The sequence below is a fragment of the Bos indicus genome, chromosome 1 (assembly GCF_029378745.1).
Source record: "Bos indicus isolate NIAB-ARS_2022 breed Sahiwal x Tharparkar chromosome 1, NIAB-ARS_B.indTharparkar_mat_pri_1.0, whole genome shotgun sequence".
Lineage (NCBI taxonomy): Eukaryota > Metazoa > Chordata > Mammalia > Artiodactyla > Bovidae > Bos > Bos indicus.
In genome coordinates, this window is record NC_091760.1 from 84,700,714 (window position 1) to 84,723,474 (window position 22,761).

Genomic DNA, 22,761 nt, shown 5'->3' on the forward strand with positions numbered 1-22,761 from the left:
ATTTTGAGGACGATGGGTGTTAAAATCTTCACATGTCTGGTAAAAATCTCTAAAGCCATCTGGTCCTGGAGTTTTCTGTGTTGGGAGATTCTGATTACTGATCCAATTTACTTACTTTTGGTCTATTCAGATTTTCTGTTTCTTCCTGCTTGAGTCTTCGTAGGTTTTATGTTTCTAGAAATATATCTTATCTAGGTTATGTAATTTTTGGCATATAATTGTTCAAGTAGTCTTAAGATCCTATGTATTTCTCTAGTATCAGATGTCACATCTCCTTTTTCATTTCTAACTTTAGTGAAGTCTTTTTCTAAGTGTAGCTAAAGACTTGTTAATTTTCTTTATATCTTTTCAGAAAAGCAGCCTGTAGTTTGGTTGGTTCTTTTCTGTTGTTTTTCTGGTCTCTATTTCATTTACTTTCAATCTAATCTTTGTACTATTTTCTTCTGCTTAATTTGGGCTTGATTTGTTCTTTTTCTGGTTATCTTTAGGTTATTTGAGATATTTTTGATTTCTTAATATGTACTTAATGCTTGATATGTTGTATTTCCATTTTCATTGTTTTGAGATAATTTTATTTGGCTTTTGGATATTAGTTTCCCAACCAGGGATTAAACCTACACACTCATCTGTGAAAGCAGAGAGTCCTAACCACTGGGCCACCAGGAAATTCCTAAAGATAATTTTAAATTTCCCTTTTGATTTCTTCTTTGACCCATTGTGCTGTTTAGTGTCCACATATTTGTAGATCTTTTTGTTGATTTCTAGTTTCATATCATTTTGGTCAGAAAAGATAGCTGGTATGATTTCAGTTTTCTTAAATTTGGTAAAATTTGTGTTCTATTTTATCATCTATCCTGGAGTGTTCCATGTGTACCTGAAAACAATGTGTATTCTGCTGCTGTTGCATAGAGTGTTATGCACATGACTGTTAAGTCCATTTATCCTAATTCCAACATTTTCTTATTGTTTTTCTGTCTGGACAATTTATTCATTGCTGATGGTAGGATACTGATCTTCCCTACTATTATTCTACTGTTGTCTACTCCCTTCAGGTGTTAGTATTTGCTTAATACGTTTGGTTACTTGGGTGTTGGGAGCATATATATTACTGATTGCTCTAACTTCTTGATGTATGGGCTCTTTTTATCATTATAGAATAACCTTTCACTTTCATTACCACTTTTGGCTTGAAGTCTCTTTTGTTTGATACAAGTATGGCTTCACCATCTTTTGGTTTCCATTTGCTTGGAATATCATTTTCCATTCTTTTACCTTGAGCGTATGTGTGTCTTTAGAGCTGAAATAAGTCTCCTGTAAGCAGCATATAGTTCTCTTTTTTTTAAACCCATCCAGTCTGTTCCTCTTGATTGATAAGTTCCACCCATTTACATTTAGGGAGATTATTGATATGTAAAGATTTACCACTGCCATTTTTTTTTTTTTTTTTGCCTTCTGGTTATTTTCTCGTTTTCTTTTTCACTTTTGTAAGTTGGTGATTTTCCATGGTGATTTGTTTACTCTCTTTTATGTTGTGTGTCTGCTGTAGCTTTTTGTAGTTATCATGAGATTTACATAAAATATTTCATAGAAACAGTAGTCCTTTTTTTTTGCTGATAGCAATTTATTTCCATTTGTCTGTTTCATCCTTTACTCTTCCCCTTTTGTATTTTTGATTTCTCAGATTATCTTTTTTTATGCTGTGACTTTAAGTTTTAGTAGCTATAGTAATTTTTAATGTCCTCCTTTAACTTTTGTAATTGTTTCATGTACTATTCTAAAAATTTTAGTTTTTCAATTCTATCACCTTAATCACTTTTGTGTACTTCTTTGCCTTTTAATTTCATCTTGAAGAGCTCTGATCAACATTTCTTTTAAGGCAGGTATAGTGGTGGTAAACTCCTTGAGGTTTTGTTTGTCTGGGAAAGCTATTATTTCTCCTTCCTACCTGAAGGTTAACTTTGCTGGATAGGGTATTTTCTTTTTATTAACTGGAGTATAGTTGATTTGCAGTGTTGTCAGGTTCTGCTCTACAGCAGAGGGAATCAGTTATACATATATCTGACCTTTTTTTTTTTAAAAAATATTAGACTGCGTTGGGTCTTGTTGCATCATGTGGGATCTTTTGTTATGGTGCATGGATGCTAGTTATGGTGTGGGCTTCAGAATTCAAGAGCTCAGTGGTTGTGCACGGGCTTACTTGCTCTGCGGTCTGTGAGATCTTCCCATACCAGGGACTGAACCCAAAGCCCCCGCATGCCAGATTCTTAACCACTAGACTGCCACAGAAGTCTCATATCCACTCTCTTTTAGATGATTTTCCCAAATAAGTCATTACAGAGAAATGAGTAGAGTTCCCTGTGCTATACATTAGGTCTTTATGATCTATGTATAGTAGTGCATGTATGTCATTCTGCATTGGGTGGTATTGACTGAATTTTTATCTTTCAATACTTTGAATATGTCATCTCACTCTCTCCTGGTGTGTAGAATTTCTGTTGATAAATCTGCTGATTGCATTATAGGGGTTCCTTTGTAGGTTATGGATTTCGTTTTTTTCCAATGGCTGCTTTTAAAATTCTTTATAATTGATGTTTGAGTCTTAATGTATCTTGGAGGTCTTTTTTTTCCATAGAAATAAGATGTTCTATTAGCTTCATGGACCAGTATATCCAGTTCCCCAGGTTTAGGAAGTGCTCAGCTATATTTTGTTGAACATGTGCTCAGCTCTTTTCTCTCTTCTCCTTATGGTATACCCACTAATGCTATGTTGGCTCTTCTAATGGAGTCTGTAAATTCTCATGGGGTTTCATTTCAAAAAAGTATTCTCTCTTCTTTTCCACCTGAAACACTTCTATATTGTTGTTATTGAGCTCATTCTTCCATCTGACCTGCCCTATATCCAATGCATTCTTCATCTAAGTTCTTGAGCCCTGGAATTTTTTTTTTTTAGAATTTCAATCCCTTTGGTATAGTACTCCTTCTACTCATTGACTTTATTCCTGAGATCATTGTATTACCTTTCTCAGTTTTCTTATAGCTTGTTGAATTTCTTCATAACTATTTTGAATTCTTTATCTTTTAGATCACAATATTCTGTGTCTTGGGTTCAGTTCCTGTAAAAACTTTGTGAAATTGTAATACCATGATTCTTTTCAATAGTATTTGATGAAAAGTGCCTTTGCTGCTGCATTTGAAGTAGAGAACACCTTTCTTATTTAGGTAAGACTTTGATTCAACAGGTTGGCAATTAGGAACCTTCATTTTTTTCAGAATGTTGCACTCTAGCACAAGTTTTTGATTTCTCTTCTCAAAGCGTGCTCACCACTAAGGGGTTGGGAGTGTGCACGTAAAGAAAGAATAAGTTGGCAGTGAGAAATATAGGGGAGAAAAGGGCAGTGGCAGAGTTGGGTGAGGCATATCATTGGCACTTGGGGCTGCCTAAAGCCTGGTATAGGGATCCTTGAATATATTTGTGGGTGGTCCTCTTGCCAGAATCCTGGGGTAGACAGCAGAAAATACATCCTTTCAGTTCTCTGCTTTCTTATTTTAATATTATTAGTAGTTGATTTACAATGTTGTATTTCAGCAGTGATTCAGTTATACCTAAAATATACGCTCATTCTTTTTCAGATTTTTCACATTGGTTATCACAGAATATTGAGTAGAATCCCCTGTGCCATACATGGTAGGTCCATGTTGATCATTTACAGTAGTGTGTGTTATGTTCATCTAAGCTCCTGATTTATCCACTTCAACATTTCTGTGGTAACCACAGGATTGTTTTTGATCTCTTTAAGTCTGCTAGTCTGCTTCTGTTTTGTAAATATGTTCATTTGTATCATTTTACAAAATTAGAGTCCACTTGTAATATCATATTTGTCTTTGTCTGACTTCAGTTAGTACAATAGTCTGTAGGTCCATCCATTGCTGCAAATGGCATGATTTCATTGTTTTCTAAATGGCTAAATAATATTCCATTGTATATATGTACCACATCTTCTTTATTCCTCTGTCAACGGACATTTAGGTTTTTACCGTCTTTTCCCTTTCCCTCTCCTCAGTCACTGTAACCTCTACTCAGAGCAGTGGGTCCCTCCAGCATGTGTGACCACGGAGACCCCCACTATCTTTGCCCTCCATCTCCATTGCCAGAATGGCATGCTAGCCCACCATTGCCACTAATGTCCTGGGGCTTCTGCCTCCTCTGAGGTCCCAATCCACCCCCTTTTGGATGTAAGGTAGATGGATCTCTCTCGGGTCACCTGGTGTACTGTGCAGATACTTTTTCTGGGTTATGGATGTCCAATTAGTTGTAAATCAAAGGGGAGAGGAAATGCTATGAGTCTGAAGCACCCCTCCTGATTTGCTAAAAGTTTGATTTTACATCTATGCTTATGAGAGATACTGTGGTTTAGTTGCCAAGTTGTGTCTGACTCTTCATGACCCCATGGGCTGTAGCCCACCAGGCTCCTCTGTTCATGGGGTTTTTCCATGCAAGAATATTGGAATAGGTTGCCATTTCCTTGTCCAGGGGATCTTCTCCACCCATGAGAGATATTTGGTCTACAGGTTTTTTCGATGATGTCTATATTGTCTTTATCTGATATCAGTATTAGGGGTAATGCTGGGCTCAAAGAATGAGTGTAAAATGTATTTCCTCTCCTGTCTTCTAAGAGAATTGGTATAATTACTTCCTTAAATGTTTGGTAGAATTCACCAGTGAGTGCATCTGGCCTTGTTGCTGTTTTGCAAGGTTATTAACAATAAATCCACTTTCTTTAGGAGATATAGGCCTTTTCAGATGGTTTCTCTCTCCTTGTTTGAGCATTGGACAATTGTGTTTTTAAAGGAATTGGTCAGTTTATTCTAGGTGGTCACAGAGTTGTTCATAATATTCCTTTATTATCCTTTTAATGATCCTTGGGATCTGTAGTGATGTCCTCTTTCATTTCTGGTATTAGTTATTTGTGTCCTCTTTTTTCCCTAAGTTATCCTGGCTAGAGATTTATCAATTTTATTGCTCTTTTCAAAGAACCATAGTTTGGTTTCATTCATTTTCTCTATTGCTATCTGTTTTCAACTTCAGTAATTTCTGCGCTAGTTCTCTTTTCTTCTGCTGACTTTGGTTTTAACTTGTTCTTCTCTTTCTGGTTTCCTAAGATGGAAGTTATTCTAGATTTTTGTGTTTTCCCTAATGTATACACTTAAATGTTATAAATTTCCTTCTAAGCACTACTTCTGCTGCATCCCACCAATTTTGCTAAGTTGTGTTTTCATTTAGTTCAAAATACTCAGTTGAAATTTCTCTTGATTTCTTCTTTGACCCCTGTGTTACTTAGAAGTGTTGCTTAATCTCCATGTGTTTTAGGATTTTCCAGTCATCTTGTAACTTATTTCTAGTTTAATTCTGTTAAGTTCTGAGAGCAGATATTGCATAATTTGTTCTTTTAAAGGGATCTTTTAAAGGGGTGTGTTTTTTGTCCCAGATGTGGTCTATCTTGGTGAATATTTATGAGCTTGAGAAGACTTTGTATTCTGTTGTTGGATAAAACAGTCTACAGATGTCCATTTTATTCAGTTGATTGACTTTTAATTCAGCTATATCCTTAACTGATTTTTGCCTGCTGGATCTGTCCACTTCTGATCAAGGTTGTTGAAATTTCTAACTCTGACAGTGAATTTATCTATTTCCATTAGTTTTTGCCTCATATAGTTTGATGCTGTTTTTGGGCACATACACATTAACCCCTTCTTGATGAACTAACCCCTTTATCATTATTTAATGCCCTTATTACTGATGTTTCTTTCTTTGAAGTCTGCTCTTCTTGAAAATTATTTTTAGCATTAATTTGATTAGCATTAGTGTGGTATATTTTCTTTCTATCCTTTGAATATATATCTCTTTATATTTAAAATGGGTTTCTGGTAGATAACATACTGTTTGTCAGAGTGGATCTAAAACCAAGACCAATCTATTTTTAAACTGGTACATTCCAATGACATTCAAAGTGATTACTGATACAGTGGTTAATATTAATACCTCTCATATTCATTACTATTTTCTAATTGTTGCCCTTGGTTCTCTCTTTTTCTGCGTTTTGTAGTTTTAATAGCATATTCTAAGATTAGCATATTAGTTATACTTTTTTCCCCCACCTTTTTTAGTGGATGCCATAGAATTTGTATATACTTTTATAGCTAATCCAAGTCAACTATGAAATAACACATCACAGTTAGTATACATTATAGTAACAAAATAATCCTAAGTCCTCCTTTGTACAACTGCTGTTATTCACTTCATTTATATATAAGCATATACATTAGCACACATAATCAAATACATTGTTGGTGTTTGGAAGAAACCGTTTTCCTGTTAAAGTTTTAATTTTACCATCACTTATTCCTTCTTCACTGCTCTTCCTTTATACAGACTGAGTTTTTGACCTATATTACACTCATTCTCTAAATGTTTCATGCATGGTGAATGAATTCCATCAGTTTTTGTTTCAGAAAATCTTTATTTTCTTCTTAAACTCTGGCTTTCTTCAGATTAGATTGGTGATCTCTGAATTTCCTGGATCTGTGGTTTGGTCTCTGCCATTAATTTGGGGTAAAATCTGTCGTTTCAAATTCTCTCTTTTCCTTTCTGTTTCTTCTACTGATATTACTGTGTGTACATATGTTATACCTTTTGTAATTGTCCCAAGTGTATTGGTTTTTTTTTTTTTTTCAGTCTTTGCTTACCTCTCCAATATTGGGGTAGCAGTTTGCCCTCTATTCTCCAGTCTCTCATGAATCCAAGAAGAGTTACTGATTTTTCAATCTGTTCAACTTTTGCTGTCAGGATGGAGTGGCGACTTGCTTTAAATGTAGAACCAGAAACAAAGTCTTGGATGCGCACATGGAACTTTCGCCAAGATATATCCCATGCTAGCTTTTACTACAGTCCCAAGGTTTGAAATCATAGAGTATGTTCTTTGACTATAACAGAATTATAAATTAAAAATAATATATACCCCAAGTACTTGGAAATTAAAAATTTCTTATAAATTTAATCACTAAAAGACATAGAAAGCTTAGATTACATAAGTCACTTATAAAGCTAGCATACAGGTTAAAGACTAAAGTAGTAAAAAAAAAAAAAAAAGTGATATACAATATAAAAAGTTAAATGTGATATCAAAAACTGAAATGTAACTGGGGGAAAGTAAAAATGTAATTTTAGAATGTGTTCAAACTTAAGTTGTTAGCAATGACAAAGACTTGTTATACGTAAACTTCATGGTAACCACACAGGAAAACATATAATAGATATACAAAGGATAAATAAATCTAAGCACACCACAAAAGAAAACCATCAAATCACACAGGAAGAGAAAGGAACAGAAGAACTGCAATACAGCCTGAAAACAATGCACAAATGGCCAATGAGTATATACCTACCAGTATGCAGAGCAGCTGAATGGATAAAAACCAATCCAAGACCAAGCTATATGCTGCCTACAAGTAATGCACTTAAGATAATCAGACACACACTGACTGGAAGTGAAAGTGAAAGGACTGAAAAGATTCCTTGTAAATAGAAATCAAATGAAAGTTGTTTTGGCTATATTTACATGAGACAAACAGGCTATAATAAATGACAAGGACATTACATAAAGGGGTTAATCCAACAAAAGGATATAATATTTGTAAGCATTTATAAACCCAACATAGAAGCACTTAAATATATAAAGCAAATATTAAGACTTAACAGAAATAGATAGCAATACAGTAATAGTAGGATACTTCAGTGTCCCATTTTCATCAATAAATACATCATTCAGAGAAAAATCAATTAAAAAACCCCACCATTGTCTTTAAATGACATGTTAAACCAGATGAACTTAGACGTATACAGACTATTTCATCTAAAAGAAACAAAATATACATTGTTCTCAAGTGCACAGGAACATTCTCCAAGACAGATTTTAGGCCACAAATCAAGTCTTAATAAATTTGAGAAGAATGAAATCATATCAAGGTTGTTTTTTTTTTGAGTACATGGCATGAAACTAAAAATCAATTACATAACAAACCTGGAAAATTTGCAAATATGTAGATTAAACAACATGCTACTGGACAATCAAAGGATCAAAGAAGAAATCAAGAGAAATAAAGGATAAAAAAAGGATACTTTAAAGCAAACAAAAATGCAAATATAACACCAAAACTTAATGGAATACAGTTATTAGAAGGAAGTTCATAGTGAGAAGTGCCTAGAAAGGAACTAGAAAAAGATGAATAAAGAACACTCTAATTAGTAGATGGAAGGAAATGGATTTAAAAGACAACAGAGAAGATCAAGAGCTGGATCTCTGAAAAGTAAACAAAATTGACAAACCTTTATCTAAACTCATCAAGAAAAAGGAAGGACTCAAAATGAGATGTTAGAGATGTTACAAGTGATACCACAAAAATACAAAGGATCATGAGATTATGAATGCTGCTGCCGCTGCTAAGTCGCTTCAGTCGTGTCTGACTCCGTGTGACCCCATAGACAGCAGCCCACCAGGTTCCCCTGTTCCTGGGATTCTCCAGGCAAGAACGCTGAAGTGGGTTGCCATTTCCTTCTCCAATGCATGAAAGTGAAAGGGAAGTTGCTCAGTCTTGTCCGACTCTTAGAGACCCCATGGACTGCAGCCTATCAGGCTCCTCTGTCCATGGGATTTTCCAGGCACGAGTACTGGAGTGGGTTTCATTACCTTCTCCAGAATGAATGACTGTATGCCAACAAACTGACTAGCCTAGAAGAAATGGATAAATTCCTAGAAACATATAGAAAACCTGAGTAGATTAATTACTAGTTAGAGGAGATTAAATCAGCAATCCAAAACCTCCCAACAAAAACTCTAGGACCAGATGACTTCACTAGTGAATTATACCAAAATTAATACCAAAGAATTAATACCAAATCTTACTCATCCAAAAAAATAGGAAAAGAGGAAGTGCTTCCAATTTTACAAGGTTTGCATCACCCTGGTACCAAAACCAGAAAAGGACACTGCAAGAAGAAAAATTACAGGCCAATATCCCTCATGAACATAGATACAAAATCCCTCAACAAAATACCAGCAAACAACTCAAGAATACATTAAAAGGATCAGAAACCATGATCAAGTAGGATTTATTAAAAGGATCCAAGGATGGTTCAATATCTGCAAATCAATGAATGTAATATACTATATTGACAAAATGGGGGATAAAAATCATACAACAATCTTGATAGAAGAAAAAGCTGTTGACAAAATTTATTCATTTATGGTAAAATTCTCAACAAAGCAGGTACAGAGAAAATTCACCTCAGCATAAAAAAGGCCATTTGTCATGTCCACAGATAACATGCTCAACACTGAAAAGCTAAAAGCTTTTCCTCTAAGATCAGGAATAAGACAAGAATGTCCCCTCTTGCCACTTTTATTCAACATAGTATTGAAAGTCCTAAGCAGAGCAATTATTTAAGCAAGAAAAAGAAATAAAAGGCATCCAAATCAGAAATAAGTATACCTTTGCAGATGACATATATACAGAAAACCCTAAAAATGCCACCAAAGACCATTAAAAAAAAAAAAAATCCCAAGAAAACTGAACTCATAGATTAGAGAAGACTGGTTACAGGTGGGGGCTTAAGAGTTGGGTGAAATGAATGAAGGGGGTCAAAACGGGGTACAAACTTTCAGTTAACAAGTAAGTCATGAGGATGTAATGACAGTATGGTGACTAAATACTGTATTGCAAGTTTTAAAGTGCTAAGAGATCTTAACAGTTCTCATCACAAGAAAACATTTGGTAACTATCTTTGGTGAGGGATGTTAACTATGCTGATTAACCACTTCACAATGTATACAAATATAAAATGATGCTGTACACCTGAAACTAATGTTGTCGTCAATTATACCTCAATTAAAAAAAAAAAGAAACCAAAGAATGTATGGAAAATAACCCAGGAAGGAGAAATTATTTCAGACATATGGAGGTAAAGTCTCATGAACTAAATTGAAATATTTAAAATGGATCAACTCCTAGAATTATATAAAATGTATAGGAATAATTCTCACTAGCTGTAAAAAGTGTATTAGAAACAGTAGTCAAAAGACCTGTCCTCTCAAAAAACCTCAGGTCTAAATGTTTTTATTCTATCAAATTCTACCAAACTTTCAATAGCTGTTTTATGTAAGTTGTTGCAGAACCCAGAAAATGGGGAAGTGGGGAAGCTCCCCATCTAATAAAAAATCCACACCAAGAGAATAAAAATTATAAGCCCATTTTGTTTATGTACACAGATGCAAAATCCTAAATAAAGCAATAGTTAAATGAATCCAACATAGCACTAAAAATAACAGATCATGAGCAAGCAGAATTTGTGCTAATAATGCAAGGATTACTTAATATCAGAAAAATTCATCAATATACTTCTCTACATGAGTAAAACATTTCATGATAATTTTAACTGAACCAGAACAATCACTTCATGAAGTTCAACACCTGTGTATAATTGTTATGGGTTAACCTTAGATGCATTCCCTTTAAGGTAAGAAACAAGATTAAGCTATCCTTATTACCACAAATGTTTTAACACAGAACTGGAAATCCTAACACTATTAAGAAAAAGTGTAGCGAATGGAAGGAAAAAAAAAAGTATATCCTCCAAATATTTAAAAATCAAAACACTTCTAAATAATCCAGGGGTCTAAAAAGAAATCGTAAAGGAAATAAAATATTGATTTTGAATAACAACAAAAATAAAATCTGTGGGATGCATCTAAAGCAGTAGAGGGAAATGTATAGTTTTAATGTCTTAATTATTAAAATAATTATCTAAGCTTCCAAAATTTAGCCAAAACAGAAGAGCAAATTAAAACCAAAATAGAAAGGAATAAAAACGAGAGCATGAAGCAATAGAAATAAATGGATAAAATTTAAAAAGCCAATGGTTGTTGAAATAAATCAATAAACTTGATTAAATCGCTAGAATGATTTGTCAGGTAAAAAAAAAAAATCAGGAAAGAAGCTACCAATATAAAAAAGAAAAGCAGAAACATAATACAGATCCCACAGTCATTAAAAAGATATTAAAAATATTCTGAATTATGTCAGAAATATTGGAAATTACATAAAATGGACAAATTCCTTAAAAGATACATCATCAAAATTTTCACAAAGAAACAGAATAATCCTGTCCTGTCATGATCCACAATATCCTCACTGAAATGCCCCCAAACCCCTCTTACTCTTGGTCCAGATGACTTCAGTGGTAAATTCTTCAAAATATTAAGAGTTAAAAATAACATCAACCTTATAAACTCTTCCAACAAAGGGGAGGAAGGGACACTTCCCAAACTTTTTTGAGGCCAGTGTAATAACCCTAATACCAAAACATGACAGGGATGTTTTAAGAAAATGAAATTACAGATCCATATCCTTCCATAAGCACAGATACAAAAGCCCTTAACACATTACTATATCAAACAGCAATATATAAAAGGGTAATACATCATAACCAAGTGAAATTTATCTCAGAGATACAAAGTTGGTTTAACATTGAAAATCAACGAGGATAGTTCACCATATTACCAAACTAAAACATAAAGAATCACATAATCATCTTGAAAAATGGAGGAAAAAAATGGAAAAATTTTGAAATTCAACACCTCGGAGAAGGCGATGGCACCCCACTCCAGTACTCTTGCCTGGAAAATCCCATGGACGGAGGAGCCTGGTAGGCTGCAGTCCATGGGGTTGCTAAGAGTTGGACATGACTGAGCGACTTCACTTTCACTTTTCACTTTTCTGCATTGGAGAAGGAAATGGCAACCCACTCCAGTGTTCTTGCCTGAAGAATCCCAGGGACAGGGGAGCCTGGTGGGCTGCCGTCTATCGGGTCGCACAGAGATGGATATGGGGTCACACAGAGATGGACACGACTGAAGCGACTTAGCAGCAGCAGCAGCATTCATGGTTCTCAGCATATCTATTAAACATTGTACAGGAAATTCTAGCCAGTGCAACAAGAGATAAAAAGACATGAAAATTGAAACAATTCTTAGATGACATATTGTGTATCAAAATCAAAAAGGTTCTACACAAAAGAAAAGTTGAATTTAGCAAGGTTGTTAAGTTACAAAGTCAAAGGCACAAAATTAACTGCATTTATGTAGAACAGTAATGAGTAACTGGAAGATTAATTAAATAATTCTACTTACCGCAGCACCAGAAACCTTAAAAATTTTAGGAGTTTAACAAAAGTTTGCCAGATTTCTACACTGAAGACTACAAAACCTTCCTAAAAGACCTAAGACAAATGGAGAGATAACATGCTCATGAAATACAAGAGTCAATATTAAGATGTCAGTGCTTTCAAAAATGATCTATAAATTCAGAGCAATCAAAACCATATCAGGATTTTTAATTCATTAGCTGGTTCCAAAATTTATATAGAAATGCAAAGAACCTAGATAGGATAGCCAAACTTACCACCAGATCTCAAAGTTAGGCAGAAAGCTATGGCAATCAAGAGTGTGCTACTGGTATGAGGATAAATGAATACAGTCCAGAAGTAGACCTATATTTATACAATTTTATATATTTTTCAGTTTTTTGGCCACACTGTGCAGCTTGTGGGATTTTAGTTCTTAGGCCAGGGATTGAACCCATGCCTCCTGCAGTGGAGGCATGGAGCTCTAACCACTGGACTGCCAGAGAATTCCCCAGTCAGTTAATTTTAAAGAGGCACCAAATGAATTCAATGGAGATTGAGAACATTTTCAACCAATTCAGCTAAACCAAACATATTTTTACGGAGTTAGGAGGAAGGAAGATCTTCAATCCTTACATAAATGAATTTAAGATGGATTGTGAATTTAAATGTTAGACTGCTTTCAGAAGGGAACATAATTACCTTTATGAACTTGGGGTTGATAATATTTTGGATAAGACACAAAAAACACATAATCAAAAAGGAAAAAAAAAGAACTTCATAAAAATAAAACACTCCTGGCTCCTCAAATCACCAGTAAGAAAATATACAGGCAGAGCAGTGTAGAGAAAAATGCAAGTAATACATCTGACAAAGAACTGACATCCTTATGGAAAGGATTCCAACCATTCCGTAATGAGACCAGCAGCCTATTGAAAAAAATGGCCAAAGACATCGAGAGATATTTCAGAAAAATATAAATTGCTAGTAAACATATAAAAAGGAGTTAAATGTCATGTTATGCAAATTAAAATCATAGGCTATAATAAAACTGAAACTCACATTATTGCACACAAGTGCACATAAAATGGCACCCACAATCACTTGGGAAAAATTTCTGACAGTGTCTCATAAAATTAAACATTGACCTACCTGCTGCTAAGTCGCTTCAGTCGTGTCCGACTCTGTGCGACCCCAGAGACAGCAGCCCACCAGGCTCCCCCGTCCCTTGGATTCTCCAGGCAAGAACACTGGAGTGGGATGCCATTTCCTTCTCCAGTGCATGAAAGTGAAAAGTGAAGTGAAGTCGCTCAGTCGTGTCCAACTCCTAGCGACCCCATGGACTGCAGCCTACCAGGCTCCTCCGTCCATGGGATTTTCCAGGCAAGAGTACTGGAGTGGGGTGCCATTGCCTTCTCCAATAGACCTACCTATGACCCAGCAATTCTACTTGTTATTTAATAGGAATAAAAACATGTCCATGAAGAATGTTTATAATAACTTTATTTATGATCACCCCGAACTAGAAATAACTCAAATGTCCATAAATCAGAGAAAGGATAAATTGTGAGATGTTCACAAAAAGGAACACTGCTGAGTAGCAAAAAAATACTCCAAACTATGGATATATGCAACAAGATGTATGAATATCACTGACATGCTAAACAAAGTAACATACAAAAGTGAAAATGTACAATTCCATTTATATGAAATTCAAGAACAGGTACAGTTAGTCTATGTGAACAGAAAACAACGAAAAAAATGGTTGCCAAGGGCAGAAAGGGAGAGAAGTTTCCTGCACACTTGAGATGATGGAAGGGTTCTCTATCTGGGTTAGGATTACAGAGATACACACATTTGTCAAAAGTGATAAAATGTAATCCTAAAATCAATGCACTTCACCGTCCACAGATTTTACTTGAATACAGACCATTTTACCTTAAAATCTGCTACTTCCAAAAACAGGTGTTCACAGATACGTGAACTCACTTCAATTTACTGAGTTGGCCAAAAAGTTTCTTCAGTTTTCTATGTAAAAATAAGACACATTTTTCATCTTCACCAAGAACTTTATTGAACAACATATTCACCATTCCGTTCTACTACCTTCTGTCACCTTCCAAGCAACTTCAAAATTCCATCTTCCCGAAACTTATCTTTTTGAGGAAAGAACTGTTCCAGGTAACTTTTACAGTCTTCCAGAGAGTTAAAAATTTTTCCATTAAGAGAATTTTGTAAAGATGGAAATAAATGGACATCATAGTTAGAATATCTGGTGAATACAGCAGATGAATCAGAACTTCCCAGCTGAGCAGTAACAGCTTTTGTCCAGTCATCGAAGTCAGTCAGTCTTGTGTCATCCTGATGGAAGATCATACATTTTCTGTTGACTGATTCTGAATCCTTTTTGTTGAGGGCTCCTTTCAGTTGGTCTAATTGGGAGCAGTGGGTGTTGGAATTGTTTAGCTTTCTGGAAAAAGCTCACAACAGAGGACTTCGTTCCAATCCCACCATGAGCATTCCAATCCCACCATCACTGTCTATGGATGAAGACTGGCCTTTGGTGTGGTCGGTGGTGGTTCATTGTGCTTGCCCCATGGTCTCTTCTGTTCCGCATTATTGTACAGTATCCACTTTTCACTGCCCATCATAATTTGTTTTAAAAATGAAACGTTTTTGTTATGTCTCAGTAGAGAATTACATGCAGAAATATGGTCAAGAAGGTTTTTATTTTTCACTTGACTTATGTGGAACCCAAACACCAAAGCAATGAACATAACCAAGCTGGTGCAAATGATTTGCAACTCTTGATTTGGATATTTTTAGTATGTTGGCTATCTTCTGCATGGTATATAACGCTGATCACAGTACCTTCTTCATATACCACACTTATCTTTTTTTTTTTTGCATTTCAGATGCATTTTTGTCTTTCTTAAAATAATAAAGCATAATAAATAAAAAGCTGAAAATATTGTTTTATTCCATCTTCAATATTAAAATGGTTACACAAAAATCCATGAATTGATTTTTTAAAATGCACATTTATATGACAACTGTCACAGTACAATCTAACAAAATTGTTTCAAATGAAGTTAAAGACAACTAATTTAAGCACTACCAAAGCCAACTTAGGAAAAAACTGAATGAACCTTTTGGCCAACCAAATACAACAGCTTTGTTTTTGAGTCAAAATAAATACTCTTCAAAATAAAACTTCAATTGTTTTTGAATTCACTACATGTTCTGGTGAAATACTGCCCATAAAATTTTACTTTCTTGCCCTATGTCTTAATCATCAGGAACATGATTCATTATGTTGTACAATAAACATTAAAGGCTGAATATCCTAAAGATAGTCTGAGTCCTCAACTCCTTTTAAAACAGAGGCCTAGATAAATTGACTTGTCCAGGATCATGTTCTATCTCATTTCAGAAATAAAATATATATTGTCTTCCCTTGCAAATACTAACACATGTACAAAAACAATAGCTTACCTTTTTAATAAACAGCAAGGAAATAATGTGTTTACAATGATTGAGCATCATTAGGACAGTGGAATATTTCAGATATAAATACAGTATATTTTAATGAACGCATTTCTTTTTCTTTGAAATTTTTAAATTTTTTGGCTACACCATGCAGCACATGGGATCTTAGATCCCTGACCAGGCATCAAGCCTGTGCTCCCTGCATTGGAAACATTGGAGTCTTAACCAATGACTGCTAAGGAAGTCCCAGAAAGCACATATTTTCTATTCATTGAAGGCATTTCCAAATTTACACTGGCTGGTTTTTCACGAATGATCCATTTATAGTTGAAGTGTGTTGATCTTTACAGTCGGTACATTTCAATCAGACAGCTTTCAGAAACTGTACTGATAATCTATACAACTTGGGTAACAAAAGAACTGGATTTCTGAAAACTGCAGTTAGTGAAAGGCATATAATAACATTTCTTTACTGGAGAATAAATGCAGTAAAATTTAACTAAAAAATCTTGGCAGTGCTGGTTTTGATGAGCAGAGAGAGGTTTAAAATGCATTTAAATAATGGAAAAAGACTGACTTATATAGGAAAATTTTTATTTAATATAATTTCATAAACTTTAAAAAATTACTGAGAGCTGCACAACAAGTATGCTACATTTACTGACAATGAAGATAACAAGTTCTATTAGATAGCCACAGTGTCTGAGGTCCAGAATTTTAAACTGTTATGATAGTATTTCCAACTATTTATTATTCATAAAAATCTAACAATCACCATTATTACAAACGTATCATTAGTTATGATCTTTTGAAGTAATATCATTCAGGTTATCTCAAACAGCACTTGAATAATGTTCTGTTTTTATGAAAACAGAAGTCATTTTAGATAGAAATAAAAGTATCTCTAAAGGAGGGCCAAAAATAACAAAACGTTTCATATAACTCTTTGGTGTGTTAGTTTTATTAACACCTGCTTATACCCTAAATTGATCTTTAAAGCAAAAACACAGACATGGGATGATTTTTTCCTTTTCTCCAGCCCCCAAAACTTTTCATAGTAGTGTATTTTAAAAAACTTTTGGTATAAATTGTAAATATTTTAGTGGTTGTGACTCCTGCCTATTAGATAGGAGTCTCAAGCTTATCACAAAAGGCCAATTTCACAATCTTGTGCAGTAGAAATGACCCTGGCTGGAGAAAGGTATTCCCTAACTAGCTGATTTGCCTCTGTTTAATCTCCTACTCAGGACAGTGCCAGAGTCTGGATCAGGTCTGGGAAGCTGCTGGACATCAGAGAGATTAAGACCCAAGGAGGAGGTTAGTTAAGAGAAATTCAAACTTAATTCTCCCCTTTTTCCTTCTCAACTCCACAGCAAGCCTGGGTAGCTATAGTTCCCCTGGCCCACACTCATTCCTTCCACTGTGAGCCTAATTAATGCTTGTTGAAAGTCGAGGCAGGATTGCTGAGTCACCTAAAGCAGCTGATGGGCAATTTTGGAAACTGACTTGGCGATTGCTACTATCTTCAGGGCTACAGCCTTCAGGCTAGGTAAACACAAGCAAGCGAGGCAAATAGATTTGAGACCAGTAACTAGCAATAACACATGTAGCATCGTACCTGGTTTTGTAGGATAACAGTAAGTTAATTATCAACATCGTACTTTCCAAATAATTTTAAAGAGATATGCAAGGAGGAAAACTTACAAATACTCATTATGCAGTAACAGTTTTACAAAATGACTATCTAGCACACAGAAGTATTGGAAGTTTGCAGACAACACTGTTACTTTCTTAACAGAAAATCCTTTTCTTACAAGAATTCCTTTAAAGGGAGTAGGTTTTGAACAACAGAGTAGGATAAGCATGTCAGTGGATGCTATTTTTCAGATACAAAGTTCCTAAATAACTTCAAATGGTGAATGCAGAAAATTATATCAATCATACTTTGAGCACCAAATAGGCTGGCTGAGTTCATGCCTTGCTGTAGTTGGTCAGAGACTGCCTGATGGCTTTGCAGTCCTTCCCTAGTATTAGTAGTCAGTAAAATTGATGGCAAATAAACACCAAAGTAGATGCAATGCCTGGCTACCAAATGTCATTTTGTTATATGAACATTTTACAAGACATTCTAAGAGCAAGTTTGGCATTGTCATCCACTAATACGCTACTGAAAAATTTCTGCAATATTTCCTCTTCTGAAACATGAACTGGTGAGGGTACATACTAAATTTTTATTATCCCTTTATAGTATTTCCAGAATAACAGCATTTTCCTAAATCCAATCTAAGGTAAAGATGGACTATTTGCAAAAATTAATATTTAGGCTGAAATTTATAACCTAATATATCCTTGCATTATTGAAGCAGACAAATGTTATATTGGCAAGAAAATAGCTTACCAGTAAACAAAGGTGAAGTCTTAATTGTATGATTCTTTCCCTACCAGCCCAATTCTAGAAGTCTTATATTCATGAAATGGGAAAGGAGTGGAAGGGTTGTGCAAAAAATAAATGTACAGAAAGGAATTACCACATTCAGAAAATTTTGGCAACCGTTCCCATACAATTTTAAATGTATATGTACTCAATCATATGCTTAGGAACAGTTCTTAAATAATCATTTCCAAATTTTAAAACAACATTACTTTTTATCAAAACAAATGACAGCACTGGATCACATTAAATTCAGGATGAAAATCAAGTACGGAACTGCAGTGAATTAATGGCAGTCATACAAACCTGATTAATCATTTATAGCACTTAAATTTATTGTAGCCATTACCCCATATAATTTAGCATTTTTGAGTTTATTTCATTTACATTCTATAGCCATACCTTATAATGGGACACTGGGCAGACTTGACTTTACTGTGGTAGGCTGCTGTAACTTAGATAACATACTAACCTAAAAATAACAGGATTCTCATCTGAAATTCTTTATTCTAAGAGCTAGCTTATTGAAAGGCAAGAGCAATTCTAAGCTAGACACAAAAAGAGGCTCTTCTCATTTTACTGATTTAATTATCCTAAAATTTTGATTCATATAATTAAAAGTATTTGCAATATTTAAATACTTTCCAAACTTTTTTATTGATATAGCTGGACTTCACAACAGCACTGTAAAATACTACAAACAAAGCCTTCAGATAGACAAGAAAAAACAAATTGACATATATTTACCAAATTAAAGCATGCAAAAGATCCAATGATAAACACATTAAATAATATGCTAATGTATCTAATTTACCCACTATAGGTTCTTTACATTTTCATGAAAATAGTAAACATTAATTAGAAATTTGGTGAATGGACTTGATTTATATATGATATGATATACCTTTTGCATGTATATGGTTAACTTAACTGGTTGTGTTACAGTACACTGAGAGAAAGTTTGGGACTGATATATATTTATCAATACTACCCATAGTGCAAGTAAATAACAGTTGGAAATGCATTCTCCTAATCTGTTCTGTGAACTTAGAAAGCACTAAAGAATTAACAAACATGGGTCACTGAGAGACCAAAATTCCTTAATATTCACATTAACTTTTCCCATGAAAAGCTTCAAATATAACTCTAATAAAAAAATAGAGTTTTCAAGGCAAACTTTTCAGCATAATTTACAGAAGCAGATTTAAATAGAAGACTCAATAACCAAGCTAATACTAAAAAATACAATTAACTAGGAATTAGCTCCCTTTTCTACCTTGATATTAAAATATAGTGGCCTTAGCAAAAGGCTGAAATGCCATTAGGAGTCCCATAACCACATGGGGACAACCCAGATAAAGAGATGAAAAATGGCTCTTTATTCACAAATTTTTAAGAGGGTGGCTGACACGGGTGCATGGTAACGCTTTTTGTTTGTTTGCCATTGTAACTATGAGTGGGCATGAACTAGTATCAGGGATTTCAGAAAGTAATTCCACAGAGGTAGTGTGGCCGTTACCAGGATGCTCACACTCAAATTAGGAAAGGAGTTGAAATGGCTCCCACAAAGTACTACTGCCCCTTTAGCAAGTAGATGAGTCCATTGTGGAGAGGGTCAAGATGCTCCTGTCGTTGGTATAGAAAGGATCCGATGCACTCCATGATCTAAAGTAACAATAAGAGAAAAGTTTGGCTCACCAGGACCTATGTATCACTTGAGAAAAAAATTAACTCTAAAACTTAGGAGCAAAATTCAGTTTGAGTATTAAACTAAGCACTGATTGATTCATTTTTAAAAGCTAAAGAGAAGTTCTTTTTACTAGCACTGAATGACCAAACATTCTATTTATATTATATAAAAATTTGGGAAAATAATGCTCTAGTCATCATATAAAAATATTAGCCAAAATTCACTAGTATTAAAACAATTTCTATAGGTAGTAAAGCATGAGACACTCTTAAAATCTTACCAATTCAGTAAGAAACAAGTATGTTATTAAGAGTTATGCACATTTGGTTTTACTGAAAAGCAACTAGGCTGTATTTGACATAACAAAAGCAAACAAACAAAAAGCCCAGTTACCAAAAGCTTTAGAATGAAGTAACAGTATGTTCATATTATATTATTATTTCTTTTCAGCTATAAATTCTATTCTAAACATTTTAGCATAATTAGCTTGAACAAAGTAAATATTCAACAGGTATCAAAGACACCTGGAAATCACTAAGATTTTCACTTAACTAAGAACAAATAATCCTCTGCTGGTCTGTAAAAAGTTAACTACTGTCTGTCTGAATGAAAAGACCATAAGCAATTCATTATACAGTAATTTATTTGCAGCTGTACCAATTTCAGCTAAAAAACTTAAGACTGAAAATAGCCTGCCATGCTTAAAATAGCCTAACCTATTTCAAGGACAGTTTAGAATTACCAAGTTAAAGGTGGCTGTTCTTAGAAGACTTAAAAGCACTTAACAATAAATACATTTTATGCAACTTTTTCCAGGGTTCCCACTTTCCTTAAATAAAGATGTTAGAGGAAAAGAGTAGCATTTAAAATGGCCCAAATTCACTTTTCTACAAAAATCTGTTTCCTAGAGACTCTAAAGTTTGTATGCAGTTCCAATTTAAATCGATTAAGTGAGCATAATCACAATGAAGTTTATAATCTAGAAAACTTTACAAAGTTGGCGAAGAGGAAGACAAACAAGCAACAACTACCAGTGATTTACAGGTTCTCTAATTTTACTAGTTTCCAGAAAACTTAAACAGTATCTATCCTCCTTTAAGAAGGGCTTGTTCACTACTGTCTCTCTAGTACCTAGAACTATGCCTGGTACATAGTAGGTACTCAGTATTTGTAAAATAAATGAATGAAATGAGACTGTGAACATTTCTTAGTATTCAGGCAAGGACAAGTATGCTCAGACACAGATGACAAAACATAACCATAAATAACACTCCTAAACCAATATTTTATACTAGTTTTTCCTGTTTTTCAACCACTGCTTACATAGAAAATCCTCTTAGGTAAGCTGTCTTTCATTTTGGATCTTTTCAAATCACATATGTGCATTTATATTGTTAAATATCATATTTGACAGAACATTAAACACTGAGTTATATATTAACTATTAACTCCTTTCTATTTAAAAGACAATTTTGATTAGGATAAGTAACTGTTGGTAAATTACATACAGAAAAGCATTTATTGCTGAACCACAGCCCTTCAGAGTACAACATGGCATATCTTTTATAGAGCACCATGATGCTACCTTTGAAACATAGCTTGCAATATGGCATATTTGTTTGACATCAATTAATAAAATGTAAGTAGAATAAAGGATGGTAAAACTTTATTAGTTTTATTAGAAATGTGTTATATGAAAGCACTAATTGTATTCCTCAAGTGATTACCATTATCTCTTATGTTTAAAGTTAATGGAACAAATATCCAAGGGATTCTACATCTTGTAATAGACGTAATCTTGTCCTTTCAAATTAGACATGAGAGAGAGATGTAGAATAGAAGCTGTTCCAAAATCAAAACAGAATGCCAAATGTACCTCACTAAAGCAATTACATGTAAAAAACAAAAACAAATAACTTTTCAAAGTTTAAATATAATGTTAATGGATCTGTGGTAATTTTCATATAGCCCTTAGAAAGGCACGAAGTGGTTTTGCATATTATATAATTTTATCCACTAAAAAAAAATAGAACAAATCTCAAAAGACTTTTTGGATTATTCAGAGATAACGACAGTAGTAACCAATAACATAACTGGAGATGCTGAACAAAACTGGAAAGCTATTTATAGTCTGTCAAATAAGATATTCACTACTGTTAAACATTTTATTAGCAAAAAAGAAAAAAAAAACTCTTACAAAAGAAAAAAGTGAGATACAACTTTAAGTGAAAAAAAGTACAGATGAGAACAGACACCTTCAATAGACCATGCAGAAAGAAACCCCATATAATCCCTCGGGCAGGCTCAAAAGGGATAATGTAGCAAAAAAATGGCTATGTTAAGAGTAATGGGGCATATTACCTTAATAGCCGATATCCAGAAAGTGGGAATATATGTAGAACAGAAAAATATTCTGGGCTCATTTAAAACTAATTCTAGTCTGTTTTAGTAGTTAGTGAAGATGTTTATTGTCATTAAACAGAAATTTCACGCTGAAAAGATATATAAAAAATTCTGTCCAAGTTCTATAGTAGTCTCTTAGTCTAATTCCCACCTTAGTTCTGTGCAGTAAACCTGTCTTAACAAGTAAAATAATATATATCAGTCTCTCTGGAACTTCCTTTGGGAGACTCACTGGCCTGGGTACATGACAGAACTATTTCTTATAATGCATTTTATAATACAATTTTGTAAGTCATACATGTCCCAATAAATTCAGCTGCTCATAGTAATTCTTATATATGGAATAAAATTACTATAAAATAATGTCACAGTGTTATGGAAATATTCTTATCACATTATAATCAACAAATGGGGACTGAAACCATATACATATTAAAAGAATTCTATTTATAAATTCAACTGTACCATAAAGAAATGGCCATAACTAAAGGCAAAGTGGGAGTGAACAAGTTC

The 22,761-nt window shown here is 34.1% G+C and overlaps 1 protein-coding gene across 5 annotated transcripts in view; it reads right to left on the reverse strand.

Moving 5' to 3' along the window:
* Nucleotides 1-16,301: 16,301 nt before the first annotated feature.
* Nucleotides 16,302-22,761, reverse strand: part of ATP11B (ATPase phospholipid transporting 11B (putative)) — a 121,657-nt gene continuing 115,197 nt past the window's right edge. For all 5 annotated transcript variants that reach the window (XM_019959174.2, XM_019959165.2, XM_070791306.1 and 2 more), the window contains one exon: nt 16,302-19,820. Coding sequence is in view for 4 of the 5 variants with exons in the window: in XM_019959165.2 (XP_019814724.2) it covers nt 19,739-19,820 (82 nt within the window). In the remaining variant the exon portion in view is untranslated. The remainder of the gene's footprint in view (nt 19,821-22,761) is intronic.